General features: G+C 31.9%; 1 protein-coding gene across 1 annotated transcript in view; it reads right to left on the bottom strand.

Moving 5' to 3' along the window:
- Positions 1–25,133, bottom strand: part of LOC129220738 (A-kinase anchor protein 13-like) — a 104,071-nt gene extending 78,938 nt beyond the window's left edge. The window contains 7 exon segments of the mRNA XM_054855168.1: positions 3,904–3,997; positions 9,532–9,666; positions 12,136–12,160; positions 17,501–17,645; positions 19,287–19,402; positions 20,491–20,642; positions 24,877–25,133. Of these exon segments, the coding sequence (XP_054711143.1) occupies positions 3,904–3,997; positions 9,532–9,666; positions 12,136–12,160; positions 17,501–17,645; positions 19,287–19,402; positions 20,491–20,642; positions 24,877–25,133 (924 nt within the window).
- Positions 25,134–27,457: the final 2,324 nt, after the last annotated feature.

The following is a 27,457-nucleotide window of genomic DNA, read 5'->3' on the forward strand; positions in this document are numbered from 1 at the left end:
GTTTTTAGCTTTCGCTCAGACATCTAAAGAACACTATCTCTTTCTCGGGAACTTATCAGCAAATGATCGAACTAAAGAATGAAGGAGAACGCATCTTAACTTAGGTTAGCCTTTGAATAAAGGTACAATCAGTTGACTTGGCAACTTGACAGTTTAAAAGCAGATTTGTAGTCCAGCAACATGTCTTCAGTGTAAACAGTACAGTACAACAAAAGAAAACAAGCTATATACTCATTTCCGCACATGTAACTCCTTTATCGCACATTGGCGCACGAGGTATTCTCCTTCTTTAGAGGTCTATTGTGCAGGAATTGCAAGTGAAGGTTAATGAATTTTTCTCTCATAGCCACTTGAATTACATATTTGTTTTTGTTTTTTTTCATTCTTTCAAAATTCCTTTCTAGTCATCTTTGAAAAAACTTCGAGTTAAAGGAAGTTAATTTCGAGATATGAAGCATAATTAGCATGGAATTAAAGACAAAAGGATCGGGACTTGATACTGATTTTGAGTTATAGTAATATTCGAGTTATCGCGAATTGACTGTACAGTGATCTCTCACTTATACGCGACCAAAGGGGACAACGAAATTTTTGCGCACATGTGAGATTCGCGCATAAGTGAAAAACCCCAAAAATAAGCTTAAATACAATAAGTTATCAACAGTTATAGTAATACTAATAGTACACTACTGATACTAATGAATAAATACGCACATAATTTCCATTTATGCATTGTAATTTAATAAAAATAAAATTTGAAGTTGCACGTTTTGTCATTTTTTATACACTGTACAGTATGTAAGCGAATTCCACAAAACCTAAAAACTGTCGCGTGATCAGTGTCATAGTCTGTGAGGATACAAAAGATCCTCGATAGGCTATGTCAATGCTTTCCGCTTCACCACGACTTTTAGGAAGGTCAACCTTTTTGCATGTATATGTAACCCGTTCTCCCCTCCCGATGTCAATCACAAGACTAACTGCACCCCCAATCACACACTTGCGCGAAAAAAACGTGTTCTTGGCAACATTTTGAACATTGGAATAAAGGTGTGTGAAAGCATTCCAAGAGACATCAAGAAGGGTACAAATCTTCCGATAAGCAAAGCGTAAATAGGCGATTTAACTAAAACTTGAAAAAAATTTATCGCGCATAAGTGAAAGGTGCATTTTAGGTTTCGCGTATAAATGAACAAGAGTTAACATTGTTTTCCTATATCGCTGGCCGGGCCCGTGAGAAAAACGCGCATAAGTGAAAAACACGTAGAACAGAGGTCGCATATAAGCGAGAGATCACTGTATTTGGCTCCAAATCAGTGACATTGTCACCAATCACTCTTTTTATTCGTAACATAGAATAAAACAATGGACCATACGGATCAGCTTTGCAGGCCACATCTGGCCCGTGAAGTGTAGATTGGGCACCGCTGATTTTAACTATTTAACAACATTCATGAGTATTACATGACAAATTCTTATTTTTTAATTTTTACAGAGAAGTAATAACAATTTGGATAAGCTATCAGAATTATTGAAATTTGAAGAGAAAAACTATAATTAATATGAAAAAATGCGCAACATATTAAACAATAAAAGTTACACAAAATAGCTCAATCTCATTCAAATTCAATTAAAATCTCTGTAATCGAAAACTTTTCTCAATTAATTCATATTTTGAGCATTAATTTTTATATAATGTAATTCGTACAAGAGAACTCACTTAAGTAACTACTTGTTTAATTTTGTATAAAAAAATTCACTTTAGTGTCAAAATTAAGATAGCTGGTCGAGTCCATGTCAGTTCAACAAGGGCTGTAACATGATGGTCTCAGATTTCTTTGAATGTAACATATGTTAAAATTCATGAAAAATTGAGAAATATGTTTTTTTTTTCTTTTTTGATTTGCCCAAAAAAAAAAGTTTAAAATAATGTTTTTTAATTTTTCTCAAATAGGTCAATTTCAAAAATTTTCATTTTTTTTACAGTTTTTTAGTACCACTGAGCACTACTTTCCCTGAAAAGGAGAGCTTCCACTTTTTTGTTTAACAGATTTTAGAGGCATTTGAAAAAATGAGGGTTTTTAAGAAACTATGTAATTGCAGACCTGTAAATTAAAAAAAAAAAAAAATTTGCAACAAGTGGCCAGAAAAACACTTTTAATTTAAGTTATATAGTGAAATTTTCATTTTGAGTCGCCATTTTATTCAGGATAAGAAATTTAGTGAGAACATTTAGCTTAACGATTCTTTCAGCGCAACGCTGAAAGGTTGTGTGGGGAAATACAGCGAATCAGCTCAAGACCGTGTTCTAGTTTTCATTAAAAATAAAACTCCTTGATAAAGTAGAGATTCAAAATCAAAATTTTGCTATCTAAACTAATTAAAAGTGTTTTCTGGCGGAAATTGTTGCAAAATTTATTTTTTTGATTTTTCAGGTCTGCAATTATGTAGAGTTTCTTAAAAACCCTCATTTTTTCAAATGCCTCTAAAATCTGTTGAACGAAAAAGTGGAAGCTCTCCTTTTCAGGGAACGTAATGCTCAGTGGTTCTAATAAACTGTAAAAAAATGAAAAATTTTTGAAATTGACATATTTGAGAAAAATCAAAAACATGATCTTGAACTTTTTTTTCAAAAGACTGTGGAAAAAGCATATATTTCAAAATGTAGCATATTTTTTTAAACAAGAAAAAATATCCTTTTAAATAAAACAAACCACAACAAAATATATTCTACCATTCCTGAGATAATATACTTTAAAATTTTGATGAAAATGCCAAGCGAGAAATCATGACAGGATCTTTGGCATCCTGTATCTCGGCAAAATTTTTTTGGGGGGCAAAATAAAAAAAAAAGTATTTCCTAATTTTTTTTATAAGTTTTAACATATGTTAAATTCAAAAAATCCGAGACCATAATGTTACAGCAGGGTTCATACTCAATTTCAGAAATAAAATGAAGGAGTTTTGGAGGAGTTTTGAAGGAGTAAAATGAGATTTTGAAGGAGTACTAATGGGCTGTGTCCTTAAATAATGTCACACTTTTTTTCAACATGTTTGACCCCCTTCCCCTTTGTCACAAAGTGTCACACTTTATCTTACTCCTTCTCTTATCACATGTCATATTTTTTAAAAACATATTGTTATAACTGCATGATGTTACTTTTTGTCAATATCTCTCTCTCTTCTCCTTGTCACATTTTCATGAACCCATCTCCCCCTCAAGGTCACTTGTGGATAACGGTGATTTGCTAAACAATTGAACACAATCACTTAATATAGTACAACTGCTTGTGTATTTTTAAATATTTAAATAACAATTGACAAACTGACTTTTGCGGCTGAGAGTGAGGTGGAGGGAAAAGCAATAATCATAAAACTTGAAAAAAAAAAAAAAAAAAAATAGCCAAGAACCATTTAAGCATGGCTTACTTCATTTATGAAATGTCTTCGTAATCTAAAATATTTTAACCTTAAACTTTTATAACTTCTATGGTCAATTTGTAAATCACATCTTTATGAAAAAATAAATATACAAAACTACTACATTAAAATCACCCTTATACCTTCACCCTTGTGACAAAGTTGTCAACCGAAGTATTTCAAGCTACTGTCATACAGGAAGATTATGTCTTGAACTAAGAAAGAAGGAATTTTGCAGGAGTTCAAACCAAAATGAAGGAGTTTGAAGGGCCCTTCAAAAAGATTTCCTAAATGAAGGAGTATTGGAGGAGTTTTGAAGGAGCGTACGAACCCTGTACAGCCCTCGTTGAATTGACATGGGTTCTTTCTACCAGCTACTTTTTACCGAAATTAAAATTAATGTCCCACAAAATGTCTCAAAAAGAGCATTTCACTTATAGATCATCATGCTCTGTTCTTTAATATCATAGCAGTTATACTAACTTTCTTTTTCCTGAAAAATAAGCTTCCTCGTTTCTTTCTTTTACTGAAACTTTTATCATCTTCTCCATCTTGAGCACCTGTCTTTAAGAGATTTCTGGAGGAAAATTCAAATATTCAGTTACAATAAAGTAATGAGTTACAGTTCAGTTAAAACTCTCATAATAGCTTTATAACTGTAGAAACAACATATAAAATGTCAGGTAGTTTGCATGCTTCTTCCACTAATTAAAGTTGAGACATGAGATACAAAAATGATTCCACTAACAATACTTATTCTTATAGTAGGTATTAAAATATACAGTGAAACCTCCCTTAACGGACACCCCCGAATAACGGACACCTCTAATTAACGGACATTTTTGCAAGTCCCAGTCCCTTAATATCGGCCATTCCATGTAATTCACTCTGAATAACGGACACTCTGAATAACGGAGTTATTTCACAAAAAATTTTCCTTGCAATCGTAGCACTTCCAGTTTTTTTTCTTTTCACAGAATATCTTAATAACTGCTTGCCTTACAAAGCTTTTTATCCTCCACAACTGATATTCCACCCCCGCCCCGTCATTTCCTTATCACTGTTTTTTGGAATTAAAAAGGTGGTAATGGGCAGAGGCAGAAATTGGGGCTTAAAAGTTGGGGGCAGAAAAAAAAAGAACCAAAAGTGGTAAAACCATGGTACTTTTTGCGGGCAGCAAAAAATGAAAAAGAAAAAAAAGTCATAATTTTGTAACGGCTAGTTTTGAGAGTATTGAAGCAGATAAGTGAAAACTGATGTCAGCCTAACAATTAACGTACGTTTTTCTTAAGATTTTAATGAATTTTGTACACAATAACTGTTCAAAAGTTAAGATAAAAAAGAAGAAACTGGGCGCTTTTTCTAAGTGGGGTTCTTGGGAGATGCAATTGAGCAGATCGGCGCCGGTAGTAGTTGGCTTTATGGCGCCGTGGTTTCGTTGGGTTGTTTAATTTTTTGACATGAAAAAGATTTGCCGATATTCAAGGTCATATTGCCAACTGTCAATCATGCAATAGTGATACTCGAGATAAAATAAATAAATTAACCATAAAAAGTGTGTGGGGGGAGGGGGGTTGCTCCGCCGAATCGCGGCGGTTGGTAATGCAAAAAAGAGATGTCAAACTGTTTTAACTGATTACTTTAATTGATTAAATGCTTTTTAAGACAAGTGTGTGCTGTCAGTATACCTTTATTAAGAAAAAACAGATTAATTACACTTGACGTAAAATGTAGTAAACCTTTCGCAATTGTTTCGATTGTGTTCTACAAAGGGAACAACAGCCCATTTTGAAAAAGGTAAATTAAGTAGTTCCTCCTAATAGCGGACAACTCCCAATAACGGATAAAATTTCTAGTCCCTTGACTGTCCGCTATTAGGAGGTTTCACTGTATAAGAATTATTTTGAAAAAATAAATAACTGAAATTAAAAGAATACACCAAAACCTAGGCTGTTTGAAAATTATTGTGTGTGATTTTCTATTTGTTAACATTAATGTTAGAATTAAAAGTCTTTTCAGTAACATAAAGCCCAATGTTCAAAACAAATGAAGATTTTTCAAACTCTTGTTCAATAATCAAGTAATAGAGTGCTCTCTTAAATAATTCAAATGCTTTTTTAAAAGAAGTAAAATTTATGCTGCTTAAATTATTATAAGGAAATATGCTTTTCTACACACACAATATATTTAGGGTAGAAAATAATGAATTTTTACAATATTAGAATAAAATTTGACAGTTAGCAAATTTGTTAATGAACAAATTTATAAAAAACAAGTAAGGCAAGAAAAGTTTTAGGAAAAGCAATAAAGATTTAAGTGAGACTGCCATGCATATAGACAAAATTCTCCATAAGTTTAAAAAAAATTAATAAAACACTGTAGGGTCATTCCATTTTAAATCAACAAATGAAGTGTGCATCACCATTTTTGATTTTGATGAAAATTTGCATGTGCATTCCTTTTATTTTCTAGACCTCAAAAAATATATTTTTTTATTTTAAAAAAATTTACCCTTTGATATATAGGACATTTTTGTTGTTTGGCAACAGCAAAAACAGGGCATTTTAATGCTTTGTTTTATGAACTATAACTTTTTTTCTATCAAAGCTTTTGAGCTCAAACATAGCTCATTGGAAAGCTAAGAAAAAGATCTTTTCATATATGATATCAATAAATTTCAGTTTAAAAAAAAAAAACATTTTTTTTCAAGGTCAAAGTTTGCGACGAAAAACTATTTTTTTACCACTTTTGAAAATTAAAAAACCCCATGAAGGGTTTAGAATAACAAGCCCTATTTTTCATCATATATTCATATGCATGGTTACTTATTGTATAAAAAAAATTGGCTTGTTACTCCGCCCCCTTTATGAGATATGCTCCCCCAAAGTTGCAAATTTTCAAAAAAATCCAGTTTTCAATGCTAAAAAAATCCATGGGGGGGGGGGGGACAAGATGAAAAAAAAATTATTTGTGCTATTTTGAGTACTGTTTACCAGCTTTCTAACAAAGTAAAAGTTGCTTTGTTATTCAAAGGTGTTTGGCAGATATAAGGGCTTGAATTTGCAAATAATTGCACTAAAACAACGCAGTCTTTTTTTCACTTTTTAATCTTAGTTTTTCATTGAAATGTAATTATATACCATATTCTTAGTAAAAAAAGACTTAAGAATAGTTATGAAGTACTGTATTTAAACTTTAACAAGACAATTTAATATTTTTAACACCTGGGGATATAGAATATCACTAAACTTGTCTGATTAGTAAATATCTGCTTCCCACCTGCAACAGAACTGAGCACTTCTTAACTTGTCCAGGCTCGATTCCACATGTGATCATCCTTGTCCAAGCTTTCTCTCCCATTTGTATTTTTGTTGACTTTCAAACTCAGAAAAAAATAGGTTGTTGAGCCAGTGTTCCAGCTGTTCAATTTTGTGAAGCTTAGTGTTTAATGTGATTTTTTTTTTTTTTCATTTCAAGTTCAAGATATATTCATATTTGCAGAATATTTTTTTAAAGGTAAACTAAGAAATTCTTTAGAATCATTAAATCATTACCCCAAACTCGGTCTTTCCACAGCTACATTCCTATCAACAGACATATCATTCATGTCAGACGCACGTCTGTTCCTTCAGATTTTACAATTTTTCAGGTCATGAAAGACGAACCTGCTGAACAGAAAGCAAGAATCTGAACAAAATTATCAGATTATGTTTGCTGTGTGTATGATGGTGGCTAGAAGAAGTATTGGAAGTAAAAATAATTCAATGCTGAAGAAGAATACAGGATCCACTTTTTTCATCCTAAAGGGACTGGAACATCATTTAAAAAATCAAGTGAGGATGACCAAACTTGGGTTCGATCGCAAGACATTTTAAAAATCTTGACTGCATCAGAACTATGGTCTACACAAGGAAGAGGTCACAATATCACACCTTTGATGAGCGAACATTTATCAACTCTTCTCCGTGAGATAAAACACTGTAGAAAATAGTTCCACATACATTGAAAGATTTATGTACCTAAGTGTTAAAAATATTAAATTGTCTTATTGAAGTTCAAATATAATACTTGATAACTCTTCTTAGTCTTTTTTTTTTTTTACCATTTAAAGCAAATAAGGTATATAATTACATTTCAATAAAAAACTAAGTGAAAAAAAGACTGCGTTGTTTTAGTGCAATTATTTGCAAATTCAAGCCCTTATATCTGCCAAACACCTTTGAATAACAAAGCAACTTTTACTTAGCTGGTAAACAGTACTTAAAATAGCACAAATAAATTTTTTTTCATCTTGTCCCCTCCCCCCATGGATTTTTTTGAAAATTTGCAACTTTGGGGGACATATCTCATAAAGGGGGCGGAGTAACAAGCCAATTTTTTTTATACAATAAGTAACCATGCATATGAATATATGATGAAAAATAGGGCTTGTTATTCTAAACCCTTCATGGGTTTTTTAATTTTCAAAAGTGGTAAAAAAATAGTTTTTCATCACAAACTTTGACCTTGAAAAAATAGGGTATTTTTTTAAAACTGAAATTTATTGATATCATGTATGATAAGATATTTTTCTTAGCTTTAAAATGAGCTATGTTTGAGCTCAAAAGCTTTGATAGAAAAAAGTTATAGTTCATAAAACAAAGCATCAAAATGCCCCGTTTCTGCTGTTGCCAACAACAAAAATAGCCTATATATCAAAGGGTAATTTTTTTTAAAAATAAAAAATATATCTTTTTGAGGTCTAGAAAATAAAAGGAATGAACATGCAAATTTTCATCAAAATCAAAAATGGTGATGCAACAACTTTTTTGAAAATTTGTTGATTTAAAATGGAATGACCCTGTACTTCTCTTTCCCCCCAATTAAATAACTTTCATGCAAATTGTATGAGAAAGCATTATTAGGGTTTTATTGGAACGTCATTAAAAAAAATATTTTTATCTTCAGGAACAAACAATGTGCACAACAATTCCTGTCATTGAATACTTGTTTTCAAAGTAATAACAGTAATGGTTTTTATTAGGGATGTGTCGTTCATGAACGAACGGGTCAACAAGAACGAATCCTTAAAATGAACGGATCGGTGCGTTCACTTAAAAAATGATTGACCAATCTTTTGAGCGGTGAGAAGTTTGGTACATAGTGTTGATGCACTTGTGGTGCAATCGCATTTATTTAAATTCATCTTGGAAACTCAAACATTCAATATCCAGAAATTTTGAATAACATTATTACTGTAATTTTTTCCCCATTTAAAGTGTTTTTTTTTTCTGTCCTCACTATGGAATAATTTTAAAGCTCTCTAATATTTAAGTTGAGTCTTATTTTTAAAAATTAAGCTATCCGGTACTCCGGCTGAGCAACCGATACATTACTTTTTTTGTTATACATGTGTATGTAATTTAACAACTTAGTTATTTGACATACTGAAATTGAACCTCGAGTATTCGGAATGGAAAACATAGCTTAACTTTCGGCAACTAAGAAATATCTTTAAAAATGAACTGTAGTTGCTTCATACATCTAAACCTGAATCAAGTTTTTTTGATTCATTTTCATAGGCGTATTTTTTTACTTTTAGATCATTTTAGTTATTTTTCCTTCAAAGAATATTACTGATCTAATGAAATATTTTGAATGTATGTATGTGAGTATGTCGTGCAGAGAGATCACCTACAACTTTTTAAAAATGAATGAAGTTGTCTAAACGAACGAGTTGAATGAACGGATCAAAAGAATGAATGATCCTCTGATGAACAAATCATTAAAAAGAACGACAATGCCCAGCTCTAGTCTTTAATATACATTTAGTAAATAAAATAGCTTTGCTTCAGTTCTAAAAATCATTTTCTTAGGGACTTATAAAATAAAGAAGCAAACAATTTATCTTTATGTAAAATAAGGAAATTGATATAAATTTAATACAACGAAAATAATGCATACATGTTTTGAAATCGCAAGCAGTCTCTTAACCAAGGTATGAAACAGTTTTAGAGTTTGAGAACATAACAAAATTATATGTGTGCAGATAAAATATGCGTAAAAAATATATTTTAGCTGTAAAAGTAACTTTTTTTGGTAAGCATACTAATATTCAGAATTGCAACTTACTCTCTAAGAAGATTAGTTAATGAAAAGTTGCTTAATCTCTTAATATTCATTTCCTCAGGCTCATCTTCTTCATGCATTATTTCAATACAAGAGTTTCGAATATTTTGTGCTAAATACCGATTTCTTCCATATGAACTATTTAAATGAAAGCAAAAAACATGCATGGTACATGCATATAAAATAAAATACAATAAACAGGTAATACAAGAGACTCAACTTTTTTTAACCGTTAATTTAAGTTATTACTATCATTGAAATGATGTTAATAATCTTTCAATAATGCTAGTTCATTATGCAGTAAAACTTATTTGTAGCAACATTAAATATAAGTTGGAACAGACAAAGTTAGATGATTGCTTTTATTATTTATAATTCAGTAAGTATGAGTATAATGTATGACCAATGCAAGCAAATAATAACAAATGAAAAACTTCATTCACATGCAAATCAACATGTAAAAACATCTATGTTCATTTAACAATCCATTTAAACTTAAGATAACTTGAAATTTTAAGCCATGACCAAAAAAGAAAAAGATAACCAAGTCATAGGGTAACAGCACAGGTGAAAGACAGGGGTCCAGTGACAGATACTCCTAAGTTTGGATTTAAATTATAAGAATTTAAGGCGGGTGAAACTGATGTTGATGCAACCCATGAATACAGTGCAATCATCTAGTGTTAAATAAGAGTGAATTTATGAGCCAGTTGGTATTTTCAAGGCAGTGGTGGAAGTTTATGAACAGCCACCACAAGGTTTGCCGGTGTTTCATGTCCATTTGAATTTAATAAGGTTTTTGATCTAAAAATAAAGAACTTTTCCACATTTTGAAGAGAAACGGGGAATTCTGGATCCTTTTCTCATCCTATCTGTTCCTGGGTATCATCAGAATTTTCGGTGTCTCTTACTGGAGGTCAGACCTTTTCTCGAAATTGAGCAAATAAAAATAGAATTAACTAATTCAGAGGATCCAGAAACAGCCAAATGTTTGATGAGATGCAGTTGCATGAGAGAAAAAGTTTTAAAACTCTAAATACATTAAAAGGTTCAGAAAATTGAGTTAACCTGAGAGCGATGTCTTAAGCATGTCTGTTACTGCTGCTGTTACCTTACAAGGGCTGTAAATAAAGTAGCAGAAACATTGGTAAAAAAATTTTAAAATATAAACAATATAGTAAAATTGCCTTACATTCCTCCAATAAAATCAATACTAACATAGAGTATCATTTGCCAATTATTGGAAAGCCATTGGATATTTTTTAACGAAGTGTTGCTTTAGTTGTCTTGCCAGTGAAAGAGACTCCTACAGCTAAGATCCCACGATAACGAAATCAACTCCTACTGATGATTTTTGAGCAATTCATCAATGGTCTGTGGAAAGAAGATCACTCAAATTTTCAAACTGATGCTGAGGAAGGGATATTGATCTGTTCAGTAGAATGCAAATCCACCGTGCAATCCTATTCCGCCCTATTCTACATGATAATGAAATTCTACCTCACACTTCATATAAACCTTTGTAACAATTGATGTATTTTTACCACAGGTAGCATCAATTTTAATACCAATAGCAGATTATTTTTGGTTAATGTACCTTAAACTGGCAAAAATGACTATCCACTTTAAAAGTGTACACTAAGCTAGATATACTGCTTTATGCCCTCTACACAATAAAGAAGTCTCATAGATACCATTGCTCGCATACCCCGCTTAAACTTTGTTCAATCTTCACACACAGTAGGTAGCATTGAGGTAGCATTGGTAGAATTGAGGTAGCTTTGAGTAGGTGGCATCAATTTTAATACCAACAGCAGATCATTTTCTGTTAATGTACCTTAAAACTAGCAAAAATGAATATCTACTTTAAAAGTGCACTTCACGCTAGATATACTGCTTTATGCCCTCTACACAATAAAAAAGTATCAGACCATTGCTCGCATACCCTCACTTAAACTTTGTTCAATCTTCACACACAAGAATTATCTATACTCAATTCACAAAAAAGGTAAACTGAAAGAAAAGTTACGAGAAGGTTTGCAACTTTTGGGAAAGTACTTGCAATGCAAAAATTCAACTAATATTTGCCATCTGCTTGTGGCCCAATTGTTACTGTCCAGGTCAAACATGTAAATGATATTGCCAAATTGTTTTTCTTTACCATCAAGTCAATTTTTAGTGTGAACGTAGTTATGGATTAGATTGCCAACATTTTATTTCCAACATGGTCTATACTTTTTTTAATAAATATTAAATGCAATTAATGGGAGATGAAGTTGTAAATGATGAATTGCTCGAAAAAAAGATGTTTTGAGAAGACAGACATTTTTTGATAAAGTTCATTTATGGTAAGAATTAATATATTTAAAAAGTTTTAGTTACAGTTCATTATACACATGCATAAAACTTACATTTACAAACAAATTGTTCATGCAGAACAGAATTTGAATAGACACATTAACAAAGATCATAGCAAGTGCATTACAAATAACAAATCATTAAAACTAGATTAACAGCACAAGTTAAGCACTACATGCAAAAAATATGAAGTGAAATATTCAAAGCACAAACAATACTACAAAATTTACAACAAAAAGTATTGCATACCTATCACGTCCATCTCTTCTGTGTGCTGTAAAAAAAAATATCATACTTAAGAAATACTAAGTGGTTTGTTTTCTAATAAAATGCAAGTGATTAAATTTTTATTACAGTAAATAGAATTATTGTGATCTACAACTAACAATACAAACATACAAAAACAATACTATTGAAAAAAATGATACTATGGGGATGTTCAACATTGTCCTCATGAGAAAATATTTGGTTCCAGAAGGTTTAATACTTATAAGTGGGGAATTTGTTTATCCGTTACCCGATTAAGCGGGGCGAACAGTAGAGGAGAGAGTTGTAACTTGGGACCCTGCCTAATTTCTAAGAATCTATTTTTAGCAGATATGTTTCTGAAACCTCTGATAGTAACCTTCACCACTAAATGGTTCTATAGCAAAAATCAGCATCAAATGAGTAAAATTTACGATTTTCTGAGAGAAAGAAAATTTCATGACTCCAAATTAAATATTTTCTTCATTTGCATTTCATTTTCTGTCTTTGTATTTGTAAATTTAATCAACTTTTTTTTTGTTATAAAAGACAAGTACTTTAAATATTTTGTTTATGAGAAAATAATGAGTGTATCTAGATTGACCATTATTTTGATTTTTCTTAAACCATGTGGTGATTGTACCTTGGGACAGTCAAACATTTTGCACCTTAAGACACGTTAAAAGGTACAACATAGCATAGTTCTAAGTAATTAAGATATGCTTAGAAACATGGAACAATGTTCTAACTTTATGTAGCCTTTTAAATACATTTAATGTTAAATAATAATTCATTATTCATAACTCATAATTAATTGTTCATGATTTAATTCACTACCATGAAAAAAAAAATTCTTTTGTTTTCTGTTGCAAAATTGGTTCAAGTATATGGCTGTTTTCTGAATCATGAAGAATTTCCCACAGAACAACAGGATGTGTCCCAAGGTACAATACGATGTTGTACCTTGGGACAGCTTGGAACTTTTACTTAAAACGGCTGGCAATATTTTATTTTCAATCTGTCTGAATTTTAAAAAATATATTGCATAGAAGTATGTTGGGGTATTTTAATGTGACTTTTAGATTTTAAATTTGATTCAAATAATTTATGTTAAAAATTAAAATATGAAAAAAATCCCAAAGTACAACACTCACCCCTATATCTACTTGAAGAAAAGTGGTCTGGATGTCAAGAGATTACAACTATGTTCAGTTGCATGTAAGAAAAAATCTATAGAAGTTCATTGACATAATTTATAAATTTTTCTTAAAGAAACCCCCAAAATAGCGTTCAGAGCACGTTATTATTTTCATTTTGAATAATTTCACACAATATTTCATTTTAAAGTGCATAAAATAAATTTTTGCTTTCTTAACATTTTACAAAACAAGTTTTTGGCCAACATATTTCACAAGATTTTTTGGGGGGTTGGGGGAGAGATAACTATTTGATGCACATCAAACTGATTTTAAAAAAAGCAACAAATATAAATTTTGCAGCAAAATTTTGTAGTGTTAAGCAGAAACATACATTTGAAACAACTTTATAACACGTGTACAGAGTTTGATGAATGCCAAAGAAAGAGAAACATACCAAAGAGAAACTAAAATACCCGGGAAACACAATTCAAATTTTTAAACAGAAAATTTGAAAATCATCAGAAAATAAAACCAGGTGCTTACAACAGTGATGCCCACCCTGTTTGTTCATTGTTACAAGTAGGAAATCACAGTCCAAAACTTCACATTCCCACATCTGTGAAAATATCTTCTTCGACAATCTGGCAGCAACCCTCACAGGGTTCATACTCAATTTGGATAAAAAAATTCCATGACTTTTCCAAGACTTTTTCAGGACTTCATAAAAATTTTCATGACCTTATTATTCGAAGAGAATAGTACCATTTAATGTCAAACTTGCCAATTTTGGGAAATGGACTTTAGAAAAACTTTTATAGGAATACCATTACCTTATTGGAGCACTTACAGGGTGGCGATAGGAACTGTGAAAAAAAGTTCCCTGACTTTTCCCTGATATCCCTGATCAGGTTCACCAAATTTCCCTGATTTACGTTACCAATGATAATGGTTTCCTTTTTTTGTTCCACTTGAAATACATTGTATGTTTGCATAAAATGCAGTATTTCAAACGTTTTAAGTTGTGTAAAGTTGTTGAACTAAAGATATATTTTAAAAAGATGCTACATTTTTAATAAAATGATTTTTTAAAAAAAGAGAAAACCAGATCAAGTCAATTTTTTTGGAGGGGGGAAAAATCCACAAAACAGTATATTAAATTTTACTACAATGAAAAGATTATAGAAAATTTAAAAAAAACTTTACTTCCCGAAACTACGTAGCATAAGAACTTTAAGAAACTATTAAAATCACTCTTAAAAACATATATGTATTTATGATAGAACTAAAAAGTAATTGAAATTATTTTGAACTACATTTTCAAACAGTATAATAATTGTTGCAAGGATAACAAGTAATAGTGAAAGAATAGAAGTAATGTAGTTATTCTTCTGTAACTAATTGACATATTTATGCAAAACAGATGAAATTATTTGACATCCATTCATAGGGAGCTTTTCTCTAATCAAGAACATAGGTTTTAATCAGTGAATACAGAATTTTAACAATAAAAAAATAAAAATATTTACTTAAGTACACAAGTTCTCTATTTCAAATGATTTCAACATGTAACGAAAAAAAAAATCTTGATTGCTTTTGTAACAAACTACTTTGAAATGCAAGAAAAAAAAAAGCAATTAGTTAATTTCAAAATATATAAAAGAATACAACTTGGTTATAAAATAAAAGAATCATTTAAGTCTGAAGAAAAGAAAATCTTTATAATCTGCAGTGACAACAAATAGTATAACGGCAAAAAACAAAGGTTTTTTTTTTTTTATTGAAAGTTCAATTTTAGCAATTAAATTAAAAATGCAAAGAAGTAATAACTTTTAAGCTTTTACCAGTATTAATTCAAAAACCAAAGATTTCTTCTTGAAATCGTGATTACAGTACGCTAATTACTTTGAGACAACGGAATAAAGGCAAAGGAGCTAAGGCATTAATGAAGGTTTCCTCTTTGCCTGTATGGTTGTTTATTTTACGTAGCATTGAAAGCGTGAAAGGAAATTTCAAGCTCAGTAAAATAAACAACCTAACAGACACAGAAGCAATCTTAGGAAGTTCATCCTGTGGTTAATAAGCAAGATTCAATATTTTGACGTTGAGGAAAAAGGATGCACAGATATGTGGCAGCGTACAATCTCACCTCATTAATTTTATTTATTTATTTATTTATTTTTTGAACAGATAATTAGCGGAAAATGCGTAGGGAATTAAAGTACTTAATTTTGTAAAGCAAAAAAAAAAAATAATAATAATAATTTTTTTCTTCATAAAATTAATTTTTCCTGATTTTTTGTCATTTTTTCGAATTTCCCTGATATTTCCCTGATTAATAAAGTTCCCTGACTTTTCCCTGATCTCCCTGATCTGTCGCCACCCTGACTTACTTGTGAATGAAAAAATATCGGTGCACATTGCAGAAATTAATAAATTATTCTTGTTTGTCTTTAGCATATAAATTCAAGTAAAGTAAAAATATAGTGAAATGTAATACACTGATGTTTAAATGTCTAACAAATATTTAATAAATAAGGCAGAATAGTAATAATGGGACAAAAATTGAATGAGTCATTATTACTTAGTTTCCAATAATAAATTCACTTCATAAAAGCATTGCCCTTTGGTGTTGATAGTGCACAAATCAACCATGTAACTTGACCGTACATTTGTTCCTTAATGTAAAGTCAAGTTTTTCAGTAAATTCATTTTTCTAAACCAGATATTTCAGCTGGCCACAAGGATCAGTTTTGCTAGTTGTATATTGGGCATCACTGTTTTAGAATAGTATAATTCTCCTATTTCCATGTACTATTGCCCGACTAAAGTCTTCAATTTCTAAAACCTTAAACATATTGAGATAAACTCTGATGAAATTAGTAAAAAATTTTTTACAAGTAGTTGAAACGAACTTGGATATAATTTAATTGCACTTTTTGAGGGGGCGCGTCAAAATCAAGAACGTGTATATCTACTACTACAGAATATAAAATATAAGAAGTGCTTGAAATTATGGTGAAATCAAAATTAGTGATGCTTCAGTAGGAAAATCACATTACGAAAAAAGGCGAGCGGCTGTTACAGAAGCGGATGAAAATGGATTTCAAACCTCGGATTTGTTTTTGAGACCATTCAATTTACATGCAATATTACTAAATCACTCAATATTCCTAGTGCTCTTTTAGCTTTTGTTATTTTCTTATTTCCCAAGACATTTTTCCATGACTTTAAATAAATTTCCATGACTTTTAATGAAAATATTAATTTTCCATGACTTTTCCAGGTCTGAAATTTGTTTATTTTTTTCCCATGACTTTCCAGGATTTCCATGACCTGTACGAACACTGCACAGTCAATGCTCCATAGGGTTAGAGTGCCAGGCCTTTTTTCTAATATCAGAATCAGTAAGCATCAAGGGAGTGTGGTTAATGACAACAAGCCAATTAGCATGGCCTCTGCTTACAGAGCCAATAAATTTAAAAAATGAAAAAGTTTTAATTCTAAGAGAATTAATGTAATCGGTATTGTGAAAAAAACACAGCAAAATTATGGGAAATAACATTACTGTCAAAAAAAAAAAAAAAAAAAAAACATTTTTTCCACAGTTAATCAAAAAACTTCTCCACTTAACTACTGCCACTGAACTTTTCATTTTCTTTTCTTGTACTTAGGTTTCTTAGATACAGGCTCTTTGTCAAAATGATTTTCCAATTTTACATATGCTCTGGCCCATAGGAAATAATGACTGACCTTAATATGAGATGCAGTCCCTGGGTGAAAAAAAGATTAGGTACCACTGATCTATAACATTATTTTAAATTAACATTTAAAAGTAAAGAAAAATAGCATTGAATCATCAAAATCCTTTCATCCCTTCGAGAACCTCACAGTTAAAATATCAAACTTAGATTGTTCCAACAATGGTATGAAATATGATGACTTATTACAAGAGACTCTCTTCATAATGTGTGTGCAGAGTTACAGTACTACAGAGTTAACAGAGAGCAGATGGAAAAGAAGGAGAAAAAAAATAGCATATTTAAAAGATATGCATTAGTATTCTACCATGTCCATTTTCTCCAAGAAAATAGCTAACATCAAATGACATTTTAACAAAATTATTAAATAAAATAAATTAGTAAATGAAAACAGAATATCAACAAAAACAGTAAACATCAAAACATCATTTAATTTCAGCACTTCATTTTAGGAATCTCATGAATTATTACCAATTTCCTGAATCTCCTGTGCTGCAACAATGGATGGCGTAGAAATGGATTTTTGAAGAGTAGAACGAGGAGCTATTAACCATTCTTCCTTTCGAGAGTTCTTATTGCCAAATGATATTAGGGAATGCTTCTTTACAGATTTTGGCTGCAAAACAATATACAAAAAATAAAGTTAGAATAAAGAAAGAGCAAAATACTTCATGCAACACTATGCATGTTAATATAAATGAATTTTAATGAATTTACAAATGTGCCTCTTACAGCCTGAACTAAATGCTCCCTATGATATATTTAAAAGTTTTCAATTTGCAAAAATATCAAGGAGAGAAAAGTGTGTGCTGTTTTGATAATAAATACCTAAATCAAGTCTTAAAAATTCTCCTAACTACATGCAACGTCCCTGCATGATTAACTTTCAAAAACCTTCTTTCTTTTGCATGTTTTATAGCACAATTAGGTCATTTATTACTCCAACTACTTTTTACAATTTTAATTTTCAAAGAAAGAACTCTTTAAACTTAACATTTTTAGACCTACTGTTATTAATAAAGAGACCATATTTCACAGTTACAATAACTGATATGATTGTAAAAACTTTGAGAAAGCCTGAAAATAATTTTCAATTGAGTAACACAATATTTTCAGGCTTTTGCCTTATTTTTTCCAAACAAAAGTTCATTGACTTCAGAAAACTATCAGTGTTTAAAATTATTTTAATTATTAAATCTAATAAATTTTATTAAAATCTTCATTAATTATTACATTTGGTATGCTTTGTAAGCATTAAGGCTAAATTTTGCAAATGCTGTTAGATAAAATCAACTCGGATGGGACTAGATAAAAACTTGCAAATGGGTGTTCTAAAAAGATGAACTTGCAAGTCCTCCGTAAACTAAAAAAGGGAAATGTTGAAAATAAAAGTCAACACAATGTTACTAATGTCTAAGTGGTAGAATGGCATAGTAGACAAAAATGAGCGAGTGCTAAGGAACTAAATGCAATTGGATTCCAAAATGTGTTAAGAATCGGAACTGGTGAGAAAATTTGCAATAACATTGATGAAATGCAAAATCTAATGTGTAACAGTTGGGAGGTAGGTATGCTTCTTTTAAATTGAAAACTGGTATAAAAATAAAGAGCCTCAAAAGTTAGGCAAATTTTCTTAGAACTGCCCCGAAACTTCAATAAGAACTTCATTCCAACAGAGCATATTCTAATGGGGCAATAATTAACTATTAACCAGTTGCAGACCTAGTGGAGCCAGCATCCATTCTTTTCTACAGCACCAGTTTTGGCAGAGCCATTTGAGAACTTTGACTGCCAGTTTCCTACCAGATGGGCTCTTATGTGGCATACATGTAACTGGTCTCCACAATTCAAAATAACACTAAGAATTTAGTTTAGCCAAAGTGTTCTATCCAAGCAGACACTCAAATTATCTTTAACTTGTGGCATAGCTACACAGTTTTCTGTATCTTAAAATTGTCTGACTGGTCTGGGTTTCAGCTGAAAAACTTAGGCTTGAGAGCCCAGTGTGTAACCACTACGCTGCCCTGCTACGTTCCAACATAATAAAAGAAATCATACATTACAACATACTTGAATATAATACATATTCAGCTAAATAAAAATCACCTCTCCTTCACTTAAATTACTATTTGTTAAAATTCATTCTTAGTTGGGGTCTCTGGGTTTTGTCACAATGAAGATTGTTTCCCGATACATCAAAAACATATTTTGCAAACATTTTACACTTACACCTCTTGATATATCAGTACATAAATACCTCAGAGATGTTCGCACTCAATGTTTGACTGACATCATTAGTGATGATGTCACTCATACTTTGGGCAGAATCTTGCAGCTGGTTGCAAAACATAAAAACATCTTCTCTGCTTCCAGCTGAAAAGAAATTATAATTTTATAACTTGATTAAATGCAAAAATGTTATTCTTTTAAGAAAGTACTACAGATTGTATTAATGCTTGCATTGGCAGTGAATATCATCATACAAAAGAAAATCAAGACAGTGATGATGTAAAAAGAGAACAAAAAAGTTCCAGGTAATGATTTGCTAGAATTTTAAAGGTTGATTTGTTTTCATAAACAAACAAGAAATTAATTTTCAAGCCTGGTTTTGCAACCTGATGATAAATGTTTAAAATATTTTTCAGAAAAAAGTGCTCAGAAATTCAGGTAAGCCTTACAGTCTGCAGTGTTTCATACTGCAATAAATGCTTTTATACTAGATGGATACGTTACACTTCCCATGATTTTGAGCAATATAACAATATATGCAAGCCCCGATCTGCATACCCACAGTGCGGGTTGGGCCCACATCCTTTAGGGGCTCAACGGCACAAGAAATTGAAAAAAAAGCTAGCACTAAGACTTATTAAAGTAGCAAATGTACACTGCTAGACTCTGGGAAGGGCCCCACATATTTTGTTGCAGGGAGGGCAAAATTTATAGATCAGGCCGGAATTTATGTCTCTGAAAATATATTTGGTACTACTGTAATGGGGTTTGATTAATTTATCAAATTATTTAAGCAATAATGCCAAATATTTATAACATTAGCAGCTCCCATAAGTTCTCTGTCTGTTTCTCACATTATTAAGGCAAGTTTGGCTTCATAATCCGTAAAACTGTTAAGTATGTAAGGTAAGATTTTTGAAATATTAATTAACTACTCTCCAGAAATAAAGTATACCAAAAATGAATAGTTTATGAACTGAGCTGTGCAAGCACATTATATAACTTTTTTTCATACAACAATCAAAATTTTGATTATTTTCCTGATTGTTTGCTTTCATAAAACAGTTCCGGCTTTCTCAAAAATATCTGAAAAGAGATAGCACATTACACACTACCAATGATACTTGGCAACTCTAGGATTTTTTTTTTTTTTTTTTTTTTTGCCTATCCGTAAAGTCAATGAACTAGGTTTTAATGGCGTAGTTAAATGATCATAAACTCTTTGAACATACCAGAAAAACTTCTCTGTTTTTCTCTCATGCCTTCTGGAATGCTGTCTGAACTTCCCTCTTTGGTGGTTGAAAATCTGTTATGAAATGAAAGACCAATGCTTGGACCATAGCACATTTGTCCCAAATGAGATGCTAAATTTCCCAGACTCCAACTGAATATAAAATGAAAATACATTAAATACACATTCACTCAAAATTTGTGGGATTATAATTACTTATGCCAGCAGATAAATTTATTTCAGATTGTTTACATAACATATGGACACATTTTTTTAATTGAAAAATTAAAGAGGGCAATTTCTCATCAGGGATAAAAATTTCTGATGAATCATTATTAAAATTGGAAAATAAAATACCACTCACTGAATTAATTCCAACTAAGAAGTTCTGAATTGGCAAACACTATGATTGAATCACTATCTGTACCAGTCAGGGTTGGCTTTTTGCCGGCAGAAACTGGTTTTTGCCCTGCCAGTGGCAGAAACTGGTTATAACCGGTAAAAACCGGCAGAAACTGGTAGAAACTGGCAAAAACTAGAAAACGTTTTTTATAGCTCTAGTAATTACTTAATGACAGGCAATTAAGTAAAATAAAAAATATAACTACATTTTGTCATTGCAAAAACTCAATATAATAGTTATTTAATAATTAGTGTAAAAATATGTTAAATAACAAGACTGACATTTCTAAAGCAAAGTAAAATTTATCATCGTTGAAATTGCTATGTGTTAGAAATTTTATCCTTGTAATGTTGTAAGTAACAAATTTTTCAGTTTGTTGTTTATAATTATTTTGTTTGCATTTAATATAAAGTGTAATATATCAAATATTTAAATAAATACAGATTTGTTTTATTTCATTAAACTCTAAAATTCAGGAACTTGTCATTTTACACTTAATATAACTGAATAAAGCTATTCTCAAAGAGCTTAATCAAGCAGTTACTGATAATTATTTACTCACCTATATGCTCCATCCAAAGTATTTGGGAGTAAATTTATCATGTAATCAAGAAGAAAGTGCCCGAACTTTACTCACAAATATTAACCCTGATTATGTAACTTATACCATTGCTTTACAAAACAAATCGGCCCCTTTTCCGAAACCTATTTTTCCAATCAAGTTGTAACAACTACTCTAGCTACCGCATGGTGGTCCAGTTTGAAAAAATGTGCTATAGATGAAAGTTTTGTGAATCTTGCTTGTTCTTTGATGATAATGCCAGCTAGTTCTGCTGGGATTGAAAGAATTTTCTCAAATTTCTCCTTTGTGCACAACAAATTGAGAAATTGTTTAGGTTTAGAAACAGCGTTAAAACTTTAATTTTGTTACAGGCTGCAGCAGTGTGAAAACAATGTAAAAATTTGATTTTGAATAGTGATAGTGTTGTAAGAAAATTGTATTTGGGTTAGTATTCAATTATTTTTCTTATACATTTTTTATTGTATGTCAGGAATTGCATTTATGTCATTTTTTGAGTTTCTGCCAGTTTCCGCCATAAATATGGCAAAAAGGGGGTTTTTGCCATGCCGGTTTTAACCGGTTTCTACCGCCTCGGCAGAAACCTGTCAACCCTGGTACCAGTAACTATACAAATTTATTTAGAAAGAAATTGAATAATCATTACCATAGTAAGTTATCCCCAGACAATGAGGGCTTAGTTTGCAATTGAGCTTTCAGAAGTTTAGTACTTTGCTTCAAGTTAAAGCAAATCTTGATATTTTAGACACGGTTCAGGCTATTTAAAAGCATTCAAATAAGTTCTGACCTTAAGTAACTGCAATGTTAAGCACAAAATTGGTAGCTGCAGTCAAGCTCAAACTGAGAAATTGCTTTTTAAAGTTTTACGTCCCCACATGGCCACTTTTTCAGATTTTTTTTAAAACCATTTTTAAAAGACCATAGAACATTGTATTTATGCAAAATATGTTACAAATGTCACCATCTGGTGACATTTACTCAATTTTGTTCAAAAGTGTAGATACGACATCTGTGCTTGACACGGCAGTATAGGGCTAATGCCCTCCTTTGTTTTAGAAATTAAGTCCTGCAGATAAAGGCAATGGCTGTAACAGAAAAATTAAAACTCAATTTGTTTATAAGAAATGATTTAAATGTAAGATAAAGTTTTTTTATTTCTTACAGAACAGGAAGCTCAACTTAAAAACAGACAGTTTTCTGAACAAATGCAACCCAATACAGTAAACATCCTTGCAAGGCCACCCATTGTTCCATAGAAAACTAGTTGTTGGGGCTGTCCAAATATGATGTCATGCATTGAAGGAGGTAAGGGTTTCGCGAAATTATAAGTTTGTGACAAGGGGGAGGGGGTAAAAAAAGAGTGACATTATGCATTTTTAAGAGATATGTGTGTGAAAAACAGCATGACATATGACACATAGAGAGCAGGTGACATGTGACAAAGCGAAAATGGGGTCAAAAATGTTGGGAAAAAAGTCATTGTTGATGGACAGCTCCTTACGAGAAATTGCTCTAAACCAGAGCCTACAGCCCGTGGGCCACATGCGGCTCATAAAGCTTACTTATGTGGCCACTGTTATCTTCAAGCTAACAAAACGAAAACCACAAATCTGTACCTCAGAGCCAAAAAGGACGTAAGTCAAATTATGGTCATTTTACCGGAGAGAGGAAAACTTTTTTTTTGCTGCATGCAAAGGATGGGACGCGCATCCTTTTAACCCTAGTAAAAAAAAAATGGAAAGGGATTTTTTTTTAAAGAATGACCTTCACATAGCAAGATGCGGAATAGGCTTCTACATACACTGCACTAATTAACAGAAAACCGCAATTTTTGGACTTACGTCAGTCTGGCTCTGAGGTATAGAAATAGTCACAATGTTAACGAAATTGGGGCCAAATGTTCAGAAATCGGTTTCAGGAAAACAGAATTCAACTTAACTTTTACAACATTAGCACCAAGTAATGATAACAAAAATTCTCAGTTAGTTACCAATTAGTTTTGTTTTCCATTGTTTTTTCCCCTCAATCAAGCGGGGGGGGGGGGGGGGGGGGTAGAATACCTTTACGTGTACTGGCCCACAAGAATCATATTAACAAGAGTAGAGACGTACCGAGTAGCACTTTGGCCGAGTAGCCGAGTACCAAGTACTCGGCCGAGTACCGAGTACTCGGCCTTTCACTACTAGGCCGAGTTACCAATTATGTTTTAAGAAGAACCACCGACAAACATGTGATGAATTTTGAACTTATTGGAATAGTAGTATAGACCTCCTTGTCCATATAATAGTTTTAAAACTAAATTCCTGCTGAAATTCAATTATGCATTATATAAACAATTTTGTTTGTGTTAAAAATTTTACAAAAAATTTATTTTTAAAATTAAAAATAAATAAATAAAAGGTATGATTAATCAAATTGGAATTAAATATACCAATCAATTACAGTGTTAGTCCGCCAAACATAAATAATTTTAATACCACAAATGTTCAGGAACACTGCAGACACGTGTTTCTGCCCCCCTCCCCCCGTTACAAGGAACGTCTTTTTCAGTGCATAACTTGTGATCTAAAGAATAAAGACATTCGACAAAAAAGTCCGACTTTTGTCGGATGCCTTTAAATCCACGAGCTCCCATTTTGTGCATTGAAAAAGGAATTCCTTGTAACGCTAAAACACGTGTCTGCAGTATTCCTGCACTGTGCTTTTAACGTAGTTTTATTTCCTTTTATTTTTTAAGCAAAGGTTTTCTTTTTTTTTTTATAACTAATTTTTGCTTGTAGCAAAAATCCATTTTTAATATAAAAATTCCATTTTTTCTATACTTACCTTTTTTGTATAATTTTTAATAAATAAGTTTTATTAACTTTGGGGACATTGAAATAAAGATTTATTCCATTGAAGCATTACAAACTTCATTATTCTCAAAATTTAAATTTGACTTATAAGTTTTAATTGTAAATGATTGCAGAATATAATGGTTGCACTTTTTTTTTATAAATTTTAGTATCTGTCTTGGACAATATTCAATTTTTTGCAACTACTTGGTATTGGCCGAGTATCTGATCAGAATTTGACCGAGTACCGGGTACTCGGCAAATTGGCCGAGTGCCGAGTAGTTACCGAGTACTTGGTATGTCTCTAAACAAGAGGTTGGGCCTGCGGTCAAATTAAAATAAATTAAGTAGCTATATTTTCTTCGTAGACAAAAACTGACAAATCACCACACATACACACATCACAACCAATCAAGTCAAAATGGCCTCGATTGATATCAAAAAGGAGTTTCGGATAACCATGAATTCCTATGCATTGCAGGCAATATACTACTAAGTTAATATACTACATCCTTTAGTAAGAAAGCAAAAAAAAAAAAACACTATACAATTATTTTACAGAAACAATACCTTCTGTGAAGTCTAAGGGGAATATCTGATCTTTTTGTGTGAGCCCAAGACGCTCTTCGATTCTGATGATCTTTGGCAGTTTGCTTTTGAGCAATTCCGGAAATATCATTTTGAGAAGCAAGTTGACTTCTCAATCCAGCAAGGTGAAGAAATTCTCTTGAATCACAAGGTGTAACATCATTTATTAAGATCTTCACACTTGAATCTACAGCTTCACCATCTGATTCAGATGATGACACCCTGCTTCTTAAATCCATCTTACCACATGTTCAAATATTGCCACCCATCTGAAATGATCAGAAAAACATAAATTATAAAGTATAAGTACAACATAAAAGTAATTTTAGCTGTTTTGTAAATAAATAAAATACAATAATAATAAATGGGTATGCAGTAGGGCTAAAAAAAAAATCTTTAAAACTTTACATGCCTTACGGAGCATGTTTGTCTGCAAAATACATGCCCAAAATATTTTTTACATACCCAGTTTTCTTCATTGAATATTGATAAAAACTGTAATTTGCCTTGCACTCATACAGGGTGATTGTGTGGGTGTTGACTTTTTCCCTTTTATCACCTCCCAGCTCCTATGGAGTTGGTTACTAGTTTGAAGGAAAGAACCAGCAACCTTGCTCCTGGAGGAGGTGAGGGTGCATGTCTGCAACCCGCCAACTGAGGGGGTGAGGGTGCATGTCTGCAACCCACCGACTCTGCAGTAGGGAGGCAGGGAGTATTCATTTGTGCACAAAATGCAACAGATGCTGGCACAGGCAGGAAAGGAAGTGGCTGGTATGGGAGGCGAAAGCCGTTGGGCCAACCATTCCTGAGAAGGTACGAGAAACCAAACATCTTCAGTCGGAGGTTTCAACTCCCCCCCCCTGCACAAATTGCTGTATCCTAACAAGTGAGGACAAGTCAGCCACAGTTCTAACTTGCTCAAGCAGTGAGTATGTTTAAGATGGCTGATGTGAGAAACCATCCTGTTGGAGAGGTTATCTCGCGATGACATTGAACATATTCAGTTTGTTATGCTAAGGAGGACAGACCTAATTCTCTCTGGGGATCACACGCCAAAAATCCAAAAGGCATCTTAACAAAAATAGTATTGGAAAGGCTTTTGGTCTTCTTACTGGTATTTATCCAATTTGTGCAGAGGTTGCCTCTTTAATGAGGAAGCTATTACTCACACCCTGTTTGATTGACAAAGTGTTTTCTGCCATGGGTTTGAATACCTTGGTCATCATTTGCTTTTGAATCGTGAGAGATTCATGATATCCCATTGGGTAATTGCTGAATTTTACTTCCGTTGCTGGTCTTTAAGACTTCTATTTGGGGACTAGTACAATAGACCTGTGGCCGCAGGTTCGGTTCTGCTTGGTTCGGTTGAACCCCCCTATTCTTCCATTTCAATACAGGCAGTGGTTGAAATAAGAATTTTAATCTGTGAGTCATGATGATATCTGAAATAAGTGTTCCTGACCAAATGGCCTAGGTGCCATTTTTCCGGGATTGAATGTGGCAGTTACAGAAAAGAAATCTGTTTAATAGAAACAATACAAACATGCATTTAAAAATCCTTAAAAGTGAAAAATATTTTTTTATTCATTTATATCAATTGCTTGTAATTGCAATAAATGAAGAGAAAAAAAGGTTGGATGCAATTCAAAGTTTTAGGCGTCAAATTTTAATTTTAGAGCTTAGGATTGGAACTTTGAGCATGAAAGACAGTGCAATTAGGTTTATGTTCTAAAATGGTTTTTCGACACACACACTAAACAAAAAAATGTTTAGAAGAAAAGTCTGGCAGTTATTCAATGGCATATATCCATTTAAAAAAAGCATAAAAACCTTCCTATTGGTTGATTTGTTCTTGCATAAATCCATTATTGATTATCGGAATTCCAATCAGCCAAATATCTGACAAGCTGAGCATACTTTGTGCACTTAAACTTCCAAATATTCCTTCAAACATAATGTCTGGGGCACAAAAAAAAGGGGGGAGGTCAAATTAGATGCCCAGAAGGGATGGACAGTAGAGGTTAGGTGGGCAGCTCTCCCCTTAGGCTGATTTTTTTTTTGGGGGGGGGACAATAGTACATTTTAAGATTGTTCTACTAGGATTTCATTGAAGTAGTAATTACAAAGGAAATTTAAAACATATTACAATGAATTTGAACAAGTTTTCAATATCATTTTTTTTCATATTCATACCCCTTTCTATGGAAAAAGGGGATTCCTCCGGCACCCTAACCTAATCTTCCATCCAAACATCTCCAAAAATTAAAACATCTCAAATAATTTTGCTTGATGCTCTTATGAAATTCATGTATAATTTCACGTAAACAGTTATGCAACAAACATACAATACAAAAGTTACAATTTTTGACATCTTTATCTTGGAAGTGTTATAATATTTTATCTTAGGTAGAATCCATGTCAATTCAACAAGGGCTGTAACATGATGGTCTTGGATTTTTTTGAATTTAACATGTGTTAAAATTTTTAAAAAAATTAAGAATTTTTTTTTTTTTTTTTTTTGCCCAAAAATATTTCTGGGTTGAGATACAGGCCATTTGGTGGG

The sequence above is a fragment of the Uloborus diversus genome, chromosome 4, assembly GCF_026930045.1.
Source record: "Uloborus diversus isolate 005 chromosome 4, Udiv.v.3.1, whole genome shotgun sequence".
In the NCBI taxonomy this organism is placed as follows: domain Eukaryota; kingdom Metazoa; phylum Arthropoda; class Arachnida; order Araneae; family Uloboridae; genus Uloborus; species Uloborus diversus.